We start from the raw sequence: 21,071 nt of genomic DNA, 5'->3' as shown, positions 1-21,071 counted from the left end.
GCAGCTAGAAAGAATGACAGAGACAAAAGGTCTGGATTTGGGTTGGGATTTTCTTCTACAACCTGCATATTCCCAAATGTACAATACTCAGTTTTCTTTCCTCTATTTTCTCACCACTCCGTTGCTCCTCAGGGACATCAGTACCTGCAGTGGGCTCATGGACCAAGTTGCACCTTATTCTTCTTTCACTTTTTGCTTGCTGAGTGGACATGCTGCATCATGTTCCCGTGAATTTAAGGTCTTCTGCAGTGCCCAGTGCATTGTTGATGCCAGGATAAATGTTAAGGTCTAGTTAAAGAAGATAGGGTACAATGGAAGTTCCCTTTTTTATAAATTAGCTTGAATATGAGTGGTTGCAGACAAGTGCTGGGCTATTAAAGTCCATTTGGGAAAGGAAAACAAATGATTCAAAGAGATCAGAATTGAGGCACATTTATGCATCCTGGTGACTACTTCCACCTTGTGGCTTTGCGTTTTCCTTAGGGCACAATGGGGAGTTTTGCAAGCAGTATAAGGAAAGCATTTATTTGTACATGGAGTGTAATGGCCTTTGAGTAAATCTTATGGAAACAGTCACAGCAATATTTTGTATTTTCTGAAGAATCTAGCAACTGAGTCCCTAGAGGTTAAGTGACTCCACCAAAAGCAATGCAGATTTGGTTTTCTGTGCTGCTTTGATAGCACATTTGATATGAGGGCATGGATGTTCTCCATGCCCTCAGCTGTTTTTGTTTCCCAAAGTTTGCCATAATAGTCTTTTATTAAAAAAATGGAATTGCCTCTGACATTTTCAGGCAAGACGTGACTCTGCTACACTGAAAAATGATATAAAAGCAGAAAGAGCATAGATTTTTTTTGCATGCTTGTGTGAAGTGGTGAGGAATTGCTAAGGAGAGAAAAGGCAGTGGACCTGCTGCTGCAAGGTTTGTGCTGTCAAATCCCAGCAGCTCTGCAGAGCCCTATGGAAGAAAATAAGAGTGGTGGGTTTTGAAAGGTTAAATGTCTCCCACATTGAAACTCAGTACAAGATCATTTCTGAAGGCTTTTGAGAAGCTGTAAGAAAATTTCCCTGAATCCATCATAGTGGACAAAGGGCTGGCTATTACCAATGTCCAGTGGAAATGCCATGCACGCTGATTGGAAGGAGCTCAACTGTTGTGTTGCTGTTCCTGAAAAAAACAGAAAAATCCAGATGTAAAAATTTTCTTGGAGTTAGCAACAATGCAGTGTGCTGGGGAGCTTGACTGAGTAATGAAAGCTGAGGACACACCATGCCAAGTGTGCCAAGGTAGGATGCCATGTGACATTCAACAAAGTGTGTGGCACACGGGTTGGTTTCTTTGGCACTGAGAGGGACATGAATGGAGAAGAAGGCTGAAAAGGGAAAATTATGTGGAGATTTTATGGAAGCCAAAATTGCACCGTGTTGTGATGGAAGCTTTATGAATGAATATATAATGTAGTCTAAAAATAAATAAAAAGAAAAAAAAAAAGAGATACTAACAGTCATAGGAAGCTATTATAGGAAATCTCTTCCTCTTCAGTCCTGAAAGAATCAGCATATGTTTTTTTAATTACAAGCAAAGTTCATTTGTCAAACTCAGCTCCTCTGAGTATGTTTGAAATGCTTTCTAGCTGTTAGATTACTTGAAAATTCCATCTCAGTTTTGGCAGTGGTTGAGCTCAAGAAAAAAAAGTTGGTAAAACAGAAACGAAGTGTGCCATAACTTAATGAGGGCTGTAACTTTAGAGGTCTTCTGAAACTAGATAAGCAAATTAAAGTTTTATATGAGTCCTATGGGCCCAATGATCTATTTTTTTTAATCTTCCTAGCTATGAAGTGCTCCTTTACAATTTTTTTTCTTAAAACCCTATAGTATAATGTTGTTTTGAATTTATATCATTTCAACATGTTTAATATTAATAATGTATACTTTAAGCCATTCGTTAAAAACATAATTCTTGATTTTTATGACTATCCAACCTGCCTTACTGTCTTTCATTTTTGTTTTAGATGCATCATCCTATTCAGATGAAACCTGCAGATAGTGAAAAGTCAAATGGTATGTGTTTCATTTATTTTGTTTAATTGTGGCTTTCTCTAAACTGAAGCAAACACAACATTGCAAGAGCTTTTGCTTTATTCCTTGTGTGGTGAAAATAACACAAGGTCATTTCCCTACACCTGACATGATGGTGAAGATGCTGACCTGCTCTGAACTCCCATTTATCCTCAGCTTTGAAGAAAGAAATGTTCTTAAAAAGTCTTCCTTGTACCTGCTATATGTCATGGCCTGCCTCACTACATACAGCTTTCCCTTGTGTTCTCCTAGCATCAAGGTGATGCAGAAGCACCAGATACTGATAAGAAGTAAATGAAAATGTAATGGTGAAAAGAAAAAAAGAAACAAAAGAAACATTCCCATGTTAACCATGTAAGCAGCTGATGAGCCTTAAATGTTTGCCTAAACTTCCTTTTTATAGCATGATGCTTTCTGAATCTGAGCCAAATTTAGGTTTTCATCATACGCTTGGTTCTGAACTGGGAAACCCACCTTGCAGCTCTCTGTACACTTATTCCTCTCAACGATTGTAAAATGAATGCTATAATGACAGTAATATCCATTCAGAATACTAGGGTACTGCCTAAGTGGATGTATATGACATGCAAAATAGACAGCATGCTAAATCTATTCAATATGCCAGGTTTGTATATTCAAGGAAATAAGATAATCGGCTGGTAATGCAACCTGGCTGTGTGTGATTCTTTAAAAATATATACATGTGTATATTTTGCCCCTTGATTTGTTCCTGTAATTTTCTAAAATATATGTTAAAGATATCATCTGCCTTCTTAGATTGCAAGAGCTTCATTTTCCCATAAGGCCCACATAATCAGAGCTGGTTCCTCCAACAGGCATCTTTGCACCTCATTAATTAGTAATCAGGGCAGAAGCCGTGCACTTAGAGATCTACATACCTGCAAATGTAAATGATGATTGGGCTCTAAATCTCTCCACAAGGCTTTTTTTGAGGCTTCTTTTTTTGCTAATTGTGGTGCATGCCATTTTCAGCCTCCTCCAAGGATTCTAAAGTTTGGAAGGAAATTAAAACTTCACATTGTGCTAGTTTTCCTACTGTGATGACTTTCAAAACAAAACTGGCCACAAGGACAGGAAAATTGAGCTGTCCCCCTTTTCTAAGGGAGTGTTGTTCTCTCTCTGGGGCTGACTTTCAGCAGTCATCTGTAGCTTTTTTGAATGCTGAGAGGAGAGGACAAAGCATCTGCATGCACAGGAGGCCTAAACTTTTTGAGCACCACTGTAGTCGAGGAGAACTTTGCTGTTGTGCTTGCAGTGGGCAAAATTTTCCCTTAAGTATAGAAACATCATCCTGGACCTGCTAGACTAAGTGTAGCCTCTACAGATTCTTCTTTCAAAGACAAATTTCACCTCAGGTTTCTTGGCAAATTACAAAAATAAGAGGCAATGGACCAAAATAGACTCCCAGTGAGTTACTTGTTCATTGCCTGAAGTTTTTCTTCCTAAAGTAGATTGAACATATTGGCAGAGCACTACAGGGAATTGTGCAAATTCTGTTTTGCTCTGCAAATAACACCTGCTTGGAAAAAGGGTTGGTTACCTACTGCTGCTGCTGTTACACTTGGGCTTATCTGCATGATACTCCTGTCTGCCTTGTGGGAATACTTTTAATCTTCAGAGTATTATATTCCACCTAACCCTAGCATGAAAACCAAGAGGGTTTGGGAGTTTTTGCCCTCCTTTGTTTTTTTTGTTCTTGCTTTTATTTGTATTTTGGAGAAAACACATTGACAGATCAGAGGGTGCTATTATAAAATTTAATACCTTTTTAAATGTAGAGTCCTGGGGGGCATAGGTAGTTCTGGTAGGCATGCTCTAGGAGTGGTGAACTCTTCTTATGACAGAAGGCAAACTAATATCATGATGATAACAATTGTAGAGCTCCTCAAAAAGACAAGGTGTAGGATCCATGGAGGAGGTGAGAGTTTGCAGGCAGCTTGGAGAGCCAAAAGAGAAACAACAGCAGCATGAGGGATGCGTAGGCCTGTTTGGCACGTGTTTCCCATGTGCTTTGGGCTATCCATCTGAGGAGGTATATTAACTGTGCCAACAGTAAATTGTAAACTGCACCTCTTCAACTAGACTGGTAGGTTCAAAGAGGAAAAGAAAGCAAGCATGCCAGGGCATCTTGATTTTCATGATCCATGGTGTTTGAGCTTTTGAGGAATGCTTGAAACCCTTTGATTTCTGAATAGTAGGAGGATCCTACTGCACATTATCAGTCAAGTGGTGTTTCTTAAGTTTCAAAGAGGTTAAAGAAATTCTCTTGGTCAAAATTTCCACATAGCTGGAAAGCTGTGTGAGAGGTTGAACACTCATTACAATTCCAAGCTTGCACGTGTTTGTGAAGGCTTGAGAGACATCTTCAAGATGCAACAGTAGGAAGTGGTCCCCACATTCATCTGACAGAGGTTTTCAAAGAATTGTATTTGCTATTTGATAAGATAACCCCTCCCCATCTTGAGTGCCTTGCAGAAAGGTTTGAATGAGCATCCAAACCCTGGAGTACTGTGATGAAATGCTCCTCTTTCTCCATAACTGTTCCTGTCTTTAGATGTAGGCATAATTTCAGAAACTTGGCCCTTACCACAAAAGGCCAAGCTGGTCTCATGAAAACTGAGAGATAGTTATGGAAGAGGCATCTTCTGCACATGTTTGGCCAAATTCCTGTGCATTTCTGCAGGATTAGGACTTTATTAGCAACCTGGAGATCTGTTTTCTTCTGGGTAGGAACTGAGTGGCTGATGGATGTATGCAGTTATCCCCATTCTTTCCCTGTGTACAATACCTCGTGTCTGAGTCATCTCTCTGCTCGTGCAGATGAAACAAAGCTTAATTTGTTCCATCAAGCTTTCAGCAGGTAGAGTTGATAGGGAAAGGCTTGCCTTTATATGTTGTTTTGTTGTCTACATGGGAGGATTCTGAAAAGATTTTATTGTTGAGAACTGTAACATCCCTGAAAGATTTTTCGAATCATAGAATGGTTTGAGTTGGAAGGGACCTTAAAGATCAACTGGATCCAATCCTCTACATGGCCAGGGACAGCTCCCACAACTTTGTTGGGCAACTTGTTCCAGTTTGTAGTGTGTCCTGTTCTGATCACCTCTTGGCTCTGCTTTGAGAAGCTTTGTTTTGTGAGGCGGTTATTTTAATCTATCTACAAAGTTTCAGTTAAGGATCACCTGCCAGAATAGGATGATTTCAAGACTTTGAAGGCTTCACCATTGCTAGATTCATCTCGACTGTCAATCACTCACAGTATTTTTCTGTTTAAGAGTATTTTCCCTTTTCCAAACAAAGACATTCTAATGTAGAAAAGCACATCAACACATGATTGACTTTAAGTTGTCTTTGGTCATTAACATGCTGTGATTTAGCAAATACTCAAATGTTTCTTGGTTCAGGATTTGAATATAATCAACACTTTCAGGCACGTATCCTATGCTCTTAAATGGATCAAAGCATCACCACTTCAGGGAAAATGGCAAAATTCTCTTGTTTTTTGTGGGTTTTTTTTAAAGGGAAGGGGAGGGGGTGAGATGGGTGACCTTATAATTTTTCTTTTATTAGTGAAAACTTAGAGAAATAATTTTGAAATTCTAAGTGGCACAACTTTGCCTATTCAGAAGGAGCAATTAAAGGCCATATGTTCGCAATAACACATAGGAAAGTTGATAATTAATGCAGGCAGCTCCAGATCCAGGTGTGACTTTGGCAGATTGTGTGCAAGGGTTTTTCACAGACTTTCAGACAGGGATAAAAAGTCTGCTTTTTCCCCTCGTTCCTTCTAGATGAAAAAAAATTAAAATTAATAAATAACCATGAATATGTAATTAACTGTTTCTTTGTCTTCTCAAAAGAGAAGGCATCTTCTGGATGAAAAGTGCACTCTTTAATTGACTAGACTCCTAAAAAATGTATAATAAAAGGATATAACTGTGATATTACAGGACAGAATATTTGGGGTTTAGAAGAGAGAAGAGAAATCTTGTTGAATCTTTAGGGAGATTTCCCATCATTATTACAGAGTTTAAATTTTTTGTAGTGTACAGAGATAATCTCTACTCCTTTATTCTCCTGGGTTAGCACAAGCAATCTCATACAGACTGCAAGAAACACTCATTACTGAAGCAAATTGAGTAAAGCAAAAAATTAGATCCTTCAGGATTTTATTCTGCAAGGTGGATGTAGGGCTATCAGAAGGCAGGAGGATTCAGTTTGAAATAAGTCCCCCAGCAGAGGCTGGCTTCATCTCAGCTACATTTTGAAGGCTCACATAGCTCTCTGGCTTCAAACACAAAACCTAAGCACCCACACTAGTGCTGCAGAGCTAGTCTTGATGGAGTTATGAGAAAATTCATCTCATGTTAAAACAGGTGATTCCACTTCATCATGCAGGGCTCTTGCATTTGGGGTGAAGGTTCCCACCCCAAATCTAGGAGGTTTAGCACTGGATGTGTCACACTAACTGCCTGGGCACCATAGCTGACTTGAGTGGATTAGAGGTGAATCCCATAATTGTTTAATCAAGATACTACATAGTTTCACACTTCCTTTCATGTAACTAGAACTTCAGACCTTGTTCACTGTGATCTTCTGGCTGCTTCTACTTTATCACTGCAGAGCACTCAGCCATCCCATCCTATTAGCTGCTTACAGGTGATTTTATCTACTTCATGCCCTGAGAGTTGAGCAAAACAGCCAGAAAGTGCAGCTAGGCCTATGAGCAAGGTTCAGAAATAAAAATCTCAAATGCTCACCAAAAAGATATCATTAATTTTCTGGATTTTGAATTATTGAAACCTACCTCTAGTGTAGGAGAGACAATTATCAAGCAGCAGTGAAATGTTTATGTGATATGTGCACACCAGTGCTGACCCATGAGCTCTGTTATCCTACTCCCAGCCTTCTCCTTTGCCTGCTCTCACTGCTCAAAAGCAGCTCCCAAGCTTTGCCCAGTCCCTCAGAGCTCACCTATTCCTTCTATCCTGCAGCTGGAGCTCAGCACATCTATATGTTATCATGATGAGCAAGTTTTGGGAGTCAGCTGGAAGGTAACAACCCTCTTTATGGTCAATATTGAGTGGGACTCCCATAAAAGAAGCCATACCGTCTTGCCAGGAGAGGTGAGATCAGTCACTCTTTGGAGGAGCTGATCTCTTGGCATTGGCAACAACCAGCTGAGACTAAAACTGTACACCTACATGTAGATGAGTAAAGCCAGGCAAGATGGCAGTAGACTGCCATCCTTTCTCCAGACAGCAGCAGGTATCCTTTCCCTATCTCCACGCTTTGTTGGGATGTGTGTGCTTAACGTTGAGATCCTTGTTTTACAGTCGATGGGAGCGACCCAACACGCTGGGACACGTCAGCAGGCTTGGCTGAGTGAAGAGGGAGTTTGCTAACCTCTAAATACATTTGACCTGTACTTCTTGCAGTCTGTTGTCTATTTGATTCTCATACCATGCCTGCATGGCTGATAAGGATTCCTTTTAGAAGAAAGGAGAGAAGTGGCTGACCAACAATACAGAGAAAAATCCAGCCAGCCAGTCTTAGAGAGTTGAAAAGGCATTTCTTTCTCTGCATGAGAAGATATTGTTAAAAACTCTTTCAGCCTAATAATATCAGATGCTTTATCAGATGGAGTGAAAACATGTCATTTTGATCTTGACAATTGTCCCTTTAAATATTTTTTTATGCTGGGCCCCCAGCCAAAAAATGAATAGCAATTTTCCTAAGCTTCAACACTCATCAGCATTGACTTATAGCACTGAATGCAAAGCACGTCATCATATCAATATGTTTTGTGTACTCTGAGCATTCTTCATGAAATCTGCATTTTTAAGATGTACAGTACATGGGAGCTGGATGTTTAATTTCCTATAAAATCACCCTCAAGCTGAAAACCTGCAAATCATGTTTGTTAAATGGCATATTTATAGGTTTACTGGCAAAACTGAAGGAGGCTGGTGGGGAGTTTGTCATCTGTTACACTTTGGAAAATTAAAACAAAGCCTTCTCTTTTGCATCTCACTTTTTTTGAATCTCCATGGGAATCTCTGGTTTGAGTCTTTGTCCTTGCACCTAAGCAGGACCTGAGGAACCTGCTTTGGGGTGGCATGGTGGGCATTTGACCAACAGCTAGCATCTATTTTTAAGAGGGTTGGGATGTAGTCACCACTAGGGAAGATTTCAAGCCTAAAACCAACCCAAATTTAAACTGACTGATAGTAGCTGACACACAGGCAGAAGTTAAGAGGTTCATAACACAGAGCAGAAGGCAATGCTTGGACCTGTGCTTGGCACCATGGCTGCCCCCAGCCTGACCTCAGTTTGTGGTATGGAGAAATCCATACCTGGCAGCCCAGCTTGGTCCATTGCCTCCCTTCCATTTCCTGCACCCTGGCCATGGTGTGTGGCTGTTGTCAAGGGGACAGCCTGGCCAGGGAGCTTCTTCAAAGAGATTAGTCAAGGTAATATAGGAATTTTAAGCAGCCAAGTTATAGGCATCCTTTCAGCAGTGAAAGTGACTACCTAGACTCTCCTGGTAGCTGTGAGCAAGGCAATTCAATTTTACCATCCTTAAAATAATTGTTAGCAGCATCAAGGCCAAGTATGCATTATGAATCAGATGTAGTTTCATTGGAAGACATAAATGGAGAGAGACATTTTACAAGGGCATGTCATGATAGGACAAGGGAGAACAGTTTCATACTGAAAGAGGGTAGATTTAGTTTGGATATTAGGAGGAAATTATTTTTTGTGAGGGTGGTGGACCACTGGCACAGGTTGCCCAGGGAAGTTGTGGATGCCCCATCCCTGGAAGTGTTCAAGGCCAGGTTGGATGGGGCTCTGAGCATCCTGCTCTAGTGGGAGGTGTCCCTGCCCATGCAGAGGGGCTGGAACTAGATAATCTTTGAAGTCCCTTCCAACCCAAACAGTTCTATGATTCTGTGATCCTATAAATATAAACAAATATGTGTATACACACAAATATATATATATATAAATAATAATAATAATCTCAACTTCCAGGTCTTATTTCCTATCCTACATATTCAGCTTCTGATCTGTATATAAGTGGCTCATCCCATGAATTTATAATTTTTTAACCCTTTCTGGAAGGTTAACCTGCATATGGAACCTCAATATAAAGCATGAATGAAAATGCTGAGCCTTGAGGAATCTCTGCTGAGGAAAACTTATTCTCCTGAGTGTTACATTCATGCCAGTTTTCTTACAAGCTTGTATTGGGAGAAGCTGGGATTGTAGGGGCTGATCTCTGTTTTGGATTCTGAAAAATGCACTGTCTTGGTGCTTGCTTGTATAAAAGCTACAAATGCTTTTTCAAGTCAGCAATTCTGAGGAAAAAATCACTTCAGACACCTTTCATGATCAATAAACATGAATCTCTTATTTTTATTGTTGAAATTATTAAATGCACTTAAAGTGTTGAAGTATAACAAATAAAATCCTATGAAAATAGATGCAGCTTCATCTTCCTCAGCTGCAATTTATTCCATTTGATAAGCTTGTGCTAATACAGGAGAGAGAGTTGGGGGAGCAAGGGAAGATTTTTTCTTTTTTCTTTTTTCTTGTAAGCTCAGAAATGAAAATACTTCATTACAAAAATAATTTGCACAATAATAGAAATAAGTAAGTGCACTGCAGACTCTCTGGAGTGAAGCTTTCCTTCTCTCTTTGCTTCCCTGCAAACTCTGACAGTCTGCTCATTAACAGTGAATTGGATTTACATGCTATTTCAAGAGAAGAAGAAAGCACTGGTATATATATTGTATAAGAAGCACTTAAATTTTTGGTTTAATATAGATGGGGAGGGCACATTAACATTTGTAAGTCTTGCCAGGATGAATTAGGTTTTGATGACCCATTTCATTTTTTACAAGAGTCTCCAGATTCAATCCAGTAAATTTCAGTTCGATTAACAGGACTCCTGCAGCAGTCTCACTTTTACTAATTTTGGTGACAATGCAAATAGGAAATATTCTAGCAATCATTCAGGTAAAGGCCCTTTTTCATGTTTTTTTGCAAACTCAGCATCATTACAAATCAAAGGATTTGGCTCTGGGAGAGAATTATGCAGCCCACTTGTTAAAGTGGTGCTCTACACTATGCCTTGTGTCCTCCTGGAGGGGAGAGGGCTGTGTCAGTCTGAAAAAAAGCCAGAAAATGTAATGCATTATTTTACCAGAGCAGTTGTTACATTTCTGCTTTTTCTGTGCCATGCATTAAGTTGGTTGAAATTGAAAGCTCAGATAGGAACATTTCTCTCAAAACATTTCTCAGGAATATTTTTCATTAGCTGCTATCATTACGTGTGCCATCCCTTCTTCGCCTTCACCCCTGTTGTGATTTTCATACATGAGGGAGATGAGGGAATTTATCTGAATTAAAATCTATGCAAAGATATCTTTAAAAGTCCCTCTAACAGGGGATGCTTTTTTCTTAGAAACCGTGATGGGGAGGCATATGCCGAATGACTAAGGCAGCCAATTAATATGTTATATAAACAGCAAGCACCACTAGAAAAAAGAGACAGAAAATAAAGAGAGATTTGGGGTGGGGGAGGAAGGAAGGAAGGGAAGGGAGGTTGTAAGTATAAAGTGTTTGCCTTAGGACTTGTCTTCAGTTACAGAGCCAGACTCACATGACTGGAGCTTGGTTTGATGTGGTAATGAAGCATTGGATCACAGGAAAAAGATGAAATGGCCTTTGCTCATTCATTATTTTTATCTTCTAGCTGTGGAAGACAGAAAATTGTTCATAGGAATGGTTTCAAAGAAGTGTAATGAGAATGATATCAGGGTGATGTTTTCTCCGTTCGGCCAGATAGAAGAATGCCGAATCCTTCGGGGACCGGATGGGCTGAGCAGAGGTGAGTGTGCAGTCTGTAAAGTCTCTTTCCTTAAGTGCTAATTGGGAGCTGCATGTCACAGCCAGGGTAGGCTTAGCTGCTGTCTGCAGCTAGGGGTTATACTGTAATACGTCCCACGTGATGAAGGAATCCACATGAACTTTTCACAGTGACTGAAATTATCACCTTTTATTTGCAGTGTCAGAAAGGTCTCGGTGCCAACATATTAACTTGTGTTATTGCCCTGTTTGTCAGCTGGAAAGGTTCCTTTGCACCCTGAGAAAACAACCTCAGTTTTCTGCTCTCACAAAATCAAAGATCCTTCCCTGACCCCATTTCTACTTTGTAGTATAAGGCCAAAAAATAACCAAGGGCTGCAAATGACTATTTGAAGGGATACAGGGTCATGGGAACTGGTCCATGTCATATCACTATCTCCTGCATTCCCGTGTTTTCTATAACTATATGCAAAACTATAACTGAGAAGCAAAAAGGTTAGTTTGAGAGTTTTGCCTGGAAAAAACTTTGTAAAAAGAACTTTTAAATCTTGTGCCTCTATCACAACCCACAAACCAGGGCAAAGGTGTAAAGCAGCACCACCGAGAGAGGTCAAGCAACTGACCTAAACTTTGGAAATGAAGTGCAGCACAGACTTCAGTAGCTGGTGATCCCTTTTAAGTGCAAAATTGCCTTTTGGAGAAAGGCCCTCTGCAAACATATTGAAAAGAAAATTAAATGTATATTGATGACCCAAGGCTACATATTAACTCCATGGTATATGGACCTGAAATTATTATCAGAGCGCAGACCTTCTCAAAAAGTCAGTGCCAGTTGGTGCTGAGTGGAAATGAAAGTAGTGATAGTCCCATCTGTCAGTGGGGAAGGATGATGTGGTACTCTCCGTGGTCAGTTAACAGCATGGGGAGTAAAGTAATTTTAAGTGTGGAGCTGTGAAGACATCACTTCTGATTCTATAAAAAAAACCAACAAAACAAAACAAAACAGAGAAAGCACAGTTTATGCATTTTATTACATTTTCAAAAGGCACAGAAAAAATAGTAGTACCCATTTTGCATATAGATATAGGTATAGAGCTAGATGTTTTTCTTTACTTTTGGATCTACTTGTTTCCAGTAGGCTATAGAATCCACAGTATTTTGTGCACCAGTTTGTGCATGGGGTTTCTTTGTTCTATGTGTTGCCCAGCTTCATTAAAATGCCTATAAATTTCAGCAGGGGAAGTTGCAGGTATTCTTATATCTCATGGCGCTGCTTGAAAGCACTTACTGTACTACTTCTGAATAATGATTTCTTGAAAAGACACTCTGACAATAAATAGGGAGCACCAAGAAAATTTATTACATTTTTGCATGCTTAGTGGGTGATCCCAAACCTTTTGGGGCCAGGTTCAAGCAAGGAGAGGCTCAAGATCATGTCTTTTGCCTTGGGAGAAGGCTAGAGGAAAGGTCTGAGGTTGGTTCCTGCAGCTCAGTAACAAGTGTTAACTGATGGAGTCAAGTGCTGTCATTATCTTTCTAGACCCAACATTGAGACAAAGCAAATATTTCCGATTTTCACTGATTTCATTTTGTATGTAGCACAGGGAAGGGATGGTGAAAAACACGAGTGGGAAAGTAGCTAAGGAACTGCTGAAAGAAAAAGATTTCGGCATCAGATATTTTGATCCGCATAAAGATTTAATTGACTCCTCAGCATCACCCAACAAAGAAACAGATCTTTCCTGAGATGCATATAAATCCCACTGTGTACTTGCTTTTATTCACCAGACACTGGACATAGTACGAGCATAGAAAAGCTAATTATGAAATCCAACAGTGTAAGTGAGGTTGGCGGGGTAGTTTTGTTCTGCCCTAAATAGCCATCTCACAATAATCAGAAGCTGAGTTTTTTAAGGCATGTGACCGATGTATCAGGCAGAGCCTTAGAGTTAATGTGCTGCTCTCTTCTGCTGGAGGCTGAAGATGTCAGTCCAGGTAGGTCACACACCAGTAGTCAGAGCAGAGCTGTATCCTCTCTGCCACTTGGATTTATTTCGGTCACAATCACGACTGATATTCTCTCATGCCCTCATGCATCATGCCTTGTTAAACTTGAATTGCTTTCTACACACCCATGTTCACACTTGAAAATGAGTTCAGCTGTGCCAACCAGGTTTTCAGGCAGATGTTTATCAGCTTCACAAAACCACCACTCCATGAGAGAAGGCAAAGTGTTGGGAAAATGGTTGGTACTGCAGTCGAAATGAAAAGTGCTAAGGTAGATTTGCAATGGAAGGAGCTTGGCTGAAAAGCCCAGGGTGAAAAGCTGCTTCACTAAAGGAAGATGGAGATTTTTTACAGTTAAACCTTCATAATGAGTTCCAGTACTTAACAAGTTTTAATTCATGTTATTATTTCCAAGATGTGAGTTCCCTTTGCCACAAACAGTATTTGTTTTCTCAGCACCCATTTGGATGTGCTTCCCTCTCAGCCACAGAGGGGTGAATGAAGAATAGTCACTGTCTTAGGAAAACACTGTCCTCACAGTGCCAGAGCCTTCAGGAATTCATGGTGCTCACAGCAGTGAGATTGAAATATGATCCAGTAACTTCTGTTTGGCATCTCTTTTCAATTGCATAACAAGAGCACATCATGGTATCTTGGATGAAAAGAGTTTGAAAGGTATATCCATTGGTATTTATGCCAACTTTCAAGCTTTGTTAAAGGGCTTATGCAAATTATCCTTATTACCAGCAGATATTTGCAAAGAATAGCACCGGGTTACGCTATTCAACAGGACAGTTTTGGTTTGTGCTGCATTTGGTTTTTTCTTAATAAAGGGTAAAAAGCTTTCAGTTGACTTTTAGGCCATGCCTACACTTCAACAGCAGCTGTACAGCTAGGATGGTGAAGGTCTGCTCTCAGCTCGTAGGCAGGGTGTAGGTTTGTAGTGTGCCACATGGTTCCAATAGGAGAAATCTCATCCTGATGCATCAAGGGAAAATGTAACACTTTGTGATGAGTGTGATATAAGTGCTAAGATAAAGAGAGAGAGGGAGAGAGACTGAACTGGTTGTTTCTATTGTAGTTTCTATCCAAGAGTTGACAGAACTTTAATAAAAGTCACACCCATTGCTGTCAGTACTGATAATGGACCATCAGCATTTCCACTCCAAATTCCTATTGTCAGCTGTTTGAAATTCATCTATAAAACATGACTCAAATAATGATATGAAGCTCCAGAAATGGAGCAGTATGTTTTAAAGAAACAGTCATTTTTTCCTTCAGCAATTTTTTTTTTCCTACTGTCGTTCACTCCTGCATCTAAGAAATAAATGTTGTTTATACCTGTAACTTGTTATGTTCCAGCCAGCTACAAGAAATAGGCAGCAACCAAAAGGCATTGCCTTCCAAAGGCTCTGGGATAGTCCTTGTGAAAATAGTCAGCTAGCAGTGAGTAATTCCTAGAGGTGAAAAGTATTAAAAAATAAAAATACCCCGTTGGCTGTAGAGATAAAGAAACCAGGGACTCAACAGCCATGGAGACTGGCCTTCCCTTTAGCAGGGTTCTTGGGACTATCTAAAGAAGCGTGTCACTGCCTATACTATATTCATTATTCAAAGAGAAGGATTCAGCCTGCAGGGTTATTTAATCCAGCACTTTTTCTGAAGAGCTAAGTATGCTTTACAAAAATTCATGATTGTGATATCATGTGCTAAGCTTCATTATCATGAAAAAGCAGAAGTGAACTGCCTCAGATGATTAAGATTTTAAATCACTTATTGTAAACGGCTTAAGGAAACTTTCAGACCTCCTGACTGGTTGCACTGTGTAATGTCTACTTGGCCACAGATGCCAATGCAGACATGATAGCTGGAGTGTGCAGAAATAGCCAGAAATACTCAAGTTTGATTTGTAGCTGTGCCACTAATGCACTGTATTGACTGTAGGTGAGTTGCTCTCTCATCGTCTCCCTGTTGTCCCATTCCTTAAAATAGGGATAGCAATGCTCCTCTACCTTTGTAAAATGCCTTTTTTTAGGTCAGTGGATCAATATATCTGTATCGCTCTCAGAATTATTACTGTCCATAATGATGATTAAAAAAAAAAAAATCCTCTTATGCTTATCACAGGAGCACCACACAGCAACGTATTCTGCTGTATTGCTAAATGCAGATTTATATAACAGATACCAGAAAGAAGTCAACTGGGTTAATAGCATGCTCTGAAAAAAAGCTGCTAATAACACATACAGACAGTTGGATACACCATAAAAATTGTTGGAAAGCTCCAAATGCATATTCCTACATCTTCTAGGCTCCTAATTGTACGATTTTTTAACAAAACATCACCAGGCACACGGAACAAGTGAACATTTCTGCAGACATTGATTATAGGGATATTTTTTTTCTTGCTTTGCTTTAAGAGCTGGTTAGAAGTAACATGGAGAGTCAGATCATGATCAGGCAGTTTAATTTCATGCAAAGCCATTCATACTTTCAGATTCAGGGTTTTTCTCAATGAATCAGTAAAACTAGTATGTGCATAATAATTAATTGTAGTGAAGGGTAGGTGAGGGGATTTTATACCTAATTCTTTTTCCTTATCAATTTTTGCTGCTCCTTCATGAGCTAAAGTAACTTGAAATGCTAGCCATGACAACAGCCTGGATCAGGGGCCACCTGCGCATGAGTGATGGGAAATGAGCATGGTGCAAGTGCTGTATTTTTATTTTCTTTTCAGAAGCACCTCCATGCCTCGTTTCTTTTGCTGTGATGTGGTAACATTTTAATTATTCCCAGTCATTATGGCACATTTAATTTTCTTTTTCCTCTGCTGAAACTCTTTTGAAGCTGGGAAGGAACAAACACATCCAAGTGACCAGTGTCTCTGGTGGCCTTTGGCCAATAACTACATCTCAGATTTCCATTACTGCAGCTTTGCAGCAACCTCTCCCCAGAGTGAAGTCTGAAATGAAATAATTTATATGAGTTTTTATTCCAATGACAGGGTCATTGAGGCACTGTTAGAGACTGTGGTCTTTGTTACCCGTTTGATTCTGGTTTTGTGTAAATTCCAGTTACTGAAGTCTGTACTTTGCAGCATGGTTAATTGACCGTGCAATTAGAAACACTTTGAGGGAACCGTTAACTTCAGGAAATTTAAAATCTAGAATCTGTCATGTGGTCGATAGTCAAGAGAAGTCAGTAAAGCCAAAGAGATGAGGCATGTTAACAGGACGTGTCTCTTGTTACCTTTTGGTGCCTGACATGCATAAACTATAAGAGCTTCACTGTGGCTTTTTCAGAATGTTTTAGAGCTGAGTTGTTGCGCTTGGTCTCAGACCTGTTGTGTGTCTTAAGCAATAACTAATGACAAACTGTCTGTACAATACACAATCTGATGTCTTAATTTGTAGCTGAAATGTATTTTAACCACTAAGACAGATTTGGGGGTGATGTCTTCATTAGAAGGCTGTTTCCCAGACTGGACCTTCCTTCAGACTGTACAATATTAACACAGTGTAGGAAAGGGAAGTCTACTTTGCAATCTCAACTAGAAATATTTTAACACAACTAGAGCTTATTTTTATCAATTTCCATAGCTTTTTATTTGAGCCTTATCTTTTCTTTAAATAGAGGCTTTCATCTCAGAGGATCCCAAATGCTTCTTGCAGGAGTATTTTGGAAGCTTTTCAATATTGTTTCTTCACAGAAAGTCAAGAAAAACCTTGTTTATGGTGAACTAGGAAGCCGTAGTGCAACCATTACATCACCTGCTGTGCAGCCACCATACGTAGTACTGTGATTGCTCGGATGACTTTGAAAATCTCTGGAGCCTTCTTCTGTGTCAGCAGGGTCACTATGTATTTTTTTTTACTTATTGATTACATCTGCCTGTCTTTCATCTCCAGAACTTTAAAGCCATGTTTTTTAAACTTCCATTTTTAACTTTAGGCTTAATTCAAAAGTGTCTAGAAGTTTTGCATCTCCTTTTGGTGTCATTGAGGGTTTGGGGGCTTTGAAACCCCTGGTAGACCACACTAGTTTTATGTGGGAGGTTTCTTATGTAGGTATGAAATCAGACCCCTTACCTTGAGGCCTCCATATTTAAAAACGTTCTACTTCACTTGCAGCTCACAAGTATTGATGTTGTGTTTGACTGTGCGTGAACTGCTGACTGAATGTTTCAAACATTCAGTTTGAGATGAGAAGAATCAAGTGAAGCAGGAGATTAAATGGAGCAGTGCTAAGCTTTTTTAAATATTTGAAATAATTCAATCACTTGGGCATTGAGCCCTAGGTTTGGGACAGCACGGGTCGAGGAAGAAGCTTTTCCGATTTTACAGCCTCTTCAAAATTCTCTTTCAGTTCAGGAGGGGGGCAAGGACCAATCCCATGAGTTTAGAAGTTCTTTCATCAGAGATGGCAAATGTGATAATGTACTCCAAAATCTCCTCTGTAGCAAGGCTGGGTGCCACCCTGTCATTCTGTCGGGAGGAGAAAATTACTTTGAGAAGCCTTTCCACTGTCAATTATTTCTCTGGTGTACAGGGTGAGAAGGTAGCCTCGGAGAAACAACTAAAACTTCGACCTCCTTTCTGCCTCCCCATTTGTTCTTGACCCCCTGACATTTTGAAACTAGGGGTGATAAATAATTGCAAGGTTACTTGCAAGTTGGCCATATTTACAAAACTATCTTTTTTTATTTTTTTTTTTTTTTTTGTGGTTAGCTAGCTGGTGGTACAAAACAAAGTCATTTCAAGGCATTAGCTATAGAAATATCACCATCTTCACGTTTTCTCTCCCAGAGAGTTCCATAGCTCCAGTAAGACTGGAATAATTGAGCATCAGGACTCAGTATGGTAAAACAGTAATAATTTGCTTGTAGCTGTTGGTCTAGAAGATCTCAGCCCACAGCACTACCATCAGTGCAGTGTTTCATAGGATGAGGTAAGAGGCTGTCGACATTTTTCTTGTTTCCTTGCACCACGAGGCATGAAATCTGATTATTCTTGTCCTCTTGTAATGGTGATTTACGGTCCTAAAGCTAGCAGTATGTTCCCAAAAGACCACCTCTGTCCATGAGATACAGTGAGTGAGAGTGTGCTGAAACTGGTTTTCCCAGCCCCTCAGAAGCTACTGCAGAAAGAGTACAGGATGGTTCAGGCAAACCTCATCTGGCTTAAACAAGTGAAATCCAGTGTATTTAAACATGGGCTTCTGATTAGATCCTACGTGCCCAGCAAAACCAGCTTCCTAGAGTGCATAGGTACCCCACATAGAAAATTAAAGGCACTGCCATCAACTGTGGCACAGTACAAGCATCTCAGAAGAAGAGCTTTTCTCAATACCTGCATTATATCTGCAACTTCACTGATTGAGTTAAATGGTTGAAAGTTAGTGACTGAGTTAAGTGGACTGAATCCTATGCTAGAAGCTTAGCTTCCCTCCACTGTGGCAATCTGGTCAGGAAGGAAAGAATCCCATGGTTCACACATAAAAGAATATATGTGTACACTTAATAAATTTGCATATTTTGCGAGTGTCCAGGTTTGGTAGCTGAAAAACTAACCCTTGAATGTGAGTACATGTAGCAATGTCTGGTTAAATTAGCTAGCATTTAATTGGGGTACTTGATGGTAACAACTGAAGGTCTGGGTTTTCAAATAATTTAGAAATAAGATTGTGTACTGAATTTTTACCTTGGTTGTTGAGGCAAGGAGTATATTTACTGTGCCAACGGCCACTGTCCATCTTGGGGAAATAGCCTGCTGACTGGAGATAACAAGGGGACCTAACCTTGTAGCCTCTGGCTGGCAAACCGTAATTAAAATGCAGTCCCGTCTTCTCAGTGGAATGCTGTTTCTGAATGCACATATTCAAGCTGCATAACCTCATTCATCAGGCATTCCCCTTGCCCAGAGAACAAGTTTCTTTTAAATTGGGAGCTTGCTATATGGCACTTTACACAGATCTGCTACCAAGGTCTTTTCACTCCAGAACAAAGGCAACGGGATCCACGCGGAATGATTTGGGCTGAAGAACGAGGCAGGAGGTTTTGTGGTGGCTTTGGGCACTGAGAGTACCCAACAGCTGAGCTTTGTGGTTGAAAAGAGAAAACGCTTAAGGGAGGGAAGAGAGAGCCTGCTTTATCTTGAGAGGAGCACAGCTTTGTTTCTTTGCTGATTCACATGTCTTTTGAGACCTGCTAATTTCAACATCTCTCAGTAAGTTACTTACAGCAGTACTGCTGGGTAGAAATTGTGATAAATGCATAAACTGTGTCTTATTGATATTTGTTGACATTTTACATGCTTCTGATGCATTCTAAACCTCCATTCAGTAATTGTCACTATGGTACACACTCCTGGATACTGAGAGCGAAAGAAGTGAATGAAGCAGTTTCTTGACCATTAAAAACAATATTATTCAAAGCTCTGTATGGGGTTTCTTGCCTGCTCTCCAGTGTATCTCTATTTGTGCTCATCCCCCATTGAATTTGCAGGACAATAAATGAAAACGCTTGGTGTTATTTCCTCTGTTAATGATAATAACAGAAATGTTTTTAAAAGCGATTACTTTGAGACTGATGGTAAATTTGAGCCTCTTTAATTTTAGTGCACAGCAGCAATACGGAAGCTAGCAGAGGTACTGTAGTTTATTTACCCTTCTACTGCACATTTTGTCTAGATTGCTGTACAGAAAGCTGTTGTGTTACATCATTTTCTCTGACAGAAATTTGTTGCTGAATAAGAATAGTATAGCAACACATAGCGTGGCGAAACAGCAGTAAGACATCATCAGCTGTTATGTTACCTGAGAAATATGTAGAGTCATAACAGTGCCATGAAGCTTGCATAAAAGAATTCTGACTTCTGATTTTATCATGCTCACTTATCAGTCAGAGGTACATCAGTCAGCTTAGGTTCTCTTGGATCAAGGGCCTTTACATTAAAGAGAAGAAAAAAAATACCGCATGATGCAAAAATGCATTGACTTTATTTTCATGAGTAGATGTAGTGCTTTTGGGTAATGATCAGGCATTGCTTTCTCTTACTGTTGTTTGATTAAAATGTGAATACAGTCTTGACTTGATAATCTTACCAGGTACATGCAGAGCAAAAAGAAAAGGTATTTTGTGCCTCAAATTAATTTGCATAAACCAAACAATCTGCTGCTTGTTGGATTGCAAAATGGTTTATTTTGCCCATTGGCCACAGGGGCAACAATATTGTATTTTTTATGCCAGAATGTAGCTCTCATGCATTAGCTCCAAAATGACAATATGCTTTAGCCTCTCAGTGCTTAGATTTGCTTCATTTGGAAATCTTTTAAGTAGTAATAATAATAATGTTTTGAGGAAATTGAGTGGAACACTAAATTATTCTCTGAAACCTAAGTTCAAACTGTGCAAGGCTAAGGGAGCTGAAAATCAATGCACTTTTAAAGTCATTAGAGATCACAAGTGAAATAAGTCTGTGTTGCTTTAGCTAAGCTTTTAGTGTGCCATGGTATTATTACAAAATCAGCCTAAATCTGCATTAATTTCACAGTCTTTTTCTTTAAGATACCCAAGGGTGCATGAAGAATAAAATGTAAATCTCAGAAGGCAATGTTTTTATTAGTCAAAAGGGCAGTGAGTCATGCACTGAAAAAGTTGACCAGTACCATGCCCAGAGTAGGGATGACTGATAATAGTAAAAGGGTGGAAAAATAACCCAAGCATTAGCCTACTGACTTTTCATTACAATTTAAAAGGCTGAGAAAGGAGAAAAGTGATTTTTTAGGTATTCATGCACATAGCTTCAGAATTGTTTGAGTTGCTGGTAGCTTTCATAGATCAAATAATTATACTTGTACTTAGGACTCGGAGAAATAAAAATCATAAACAGTTTTATTTTTAGTATGTTATTTTCTTAAATGTTGAAATTCCACCTACATTACTGAATTTTGTCTGAGTCTTTTCACACTTAGTCAGAGGGTACACAGTGAAGTTTTTCTTCATCCTTACTTGTATGGTTGTTCCTGGTGCATCACTGAAATATATGACTTCATGGGCTCCTTTAAATTCCCAGTTCAACTGCCAGTGAT

At 39.6% G+C, this 21,071-nt stretch overlaps 1 protein-coding gene across 8 annotated transcripts in view; it reads left to right on the top strand.

Moving 5' to 3' along the window:
- CELF2 (CUGBP Elav-like family member 2) overlaps nt 1-21,071 on the top strand; it is a 377,540-nt gene that overhangs the window by 299,112 nt on the left and 57,357 nt on the right. For all 8 annotated transcript variants that reach the window (XM_051635638.1, XM_051635627.1, XM_051635617.1 and 5 more), the window contains 2 exons: nt 2,015-2,063; nt 10,864-10,998. In XM_051635638.1, coding sequence (XP_051491598.1) covers nt 2,015-2,063; nt 10,864-10,998 — 184 coding nt within the window. The remainder of the gene's footprint in view (nt 1-2,014; nt 2,064-10,863; nt 10,999-21,071) is intronic.

This window comes from Apus apus, chromosome 1, assembly GCF_020740795.1.
Source record: "Apus apus isolate bApuApu2 chromosome 1, bApuApu2.pri.cur, whole genome shotgun sequence".
In the NCBI taxonomy this organism is placed as follows: domain Eukaryota; kingdom Metazoa; phylum Chordata; class Aves; order Apodiformes; family Apodidae; genus Apus; species Apus apus.
Note: the sequence above shows the minus strand (reverse complement) of the source record. Positions and strands in the feature narration are given on the sequence as shown.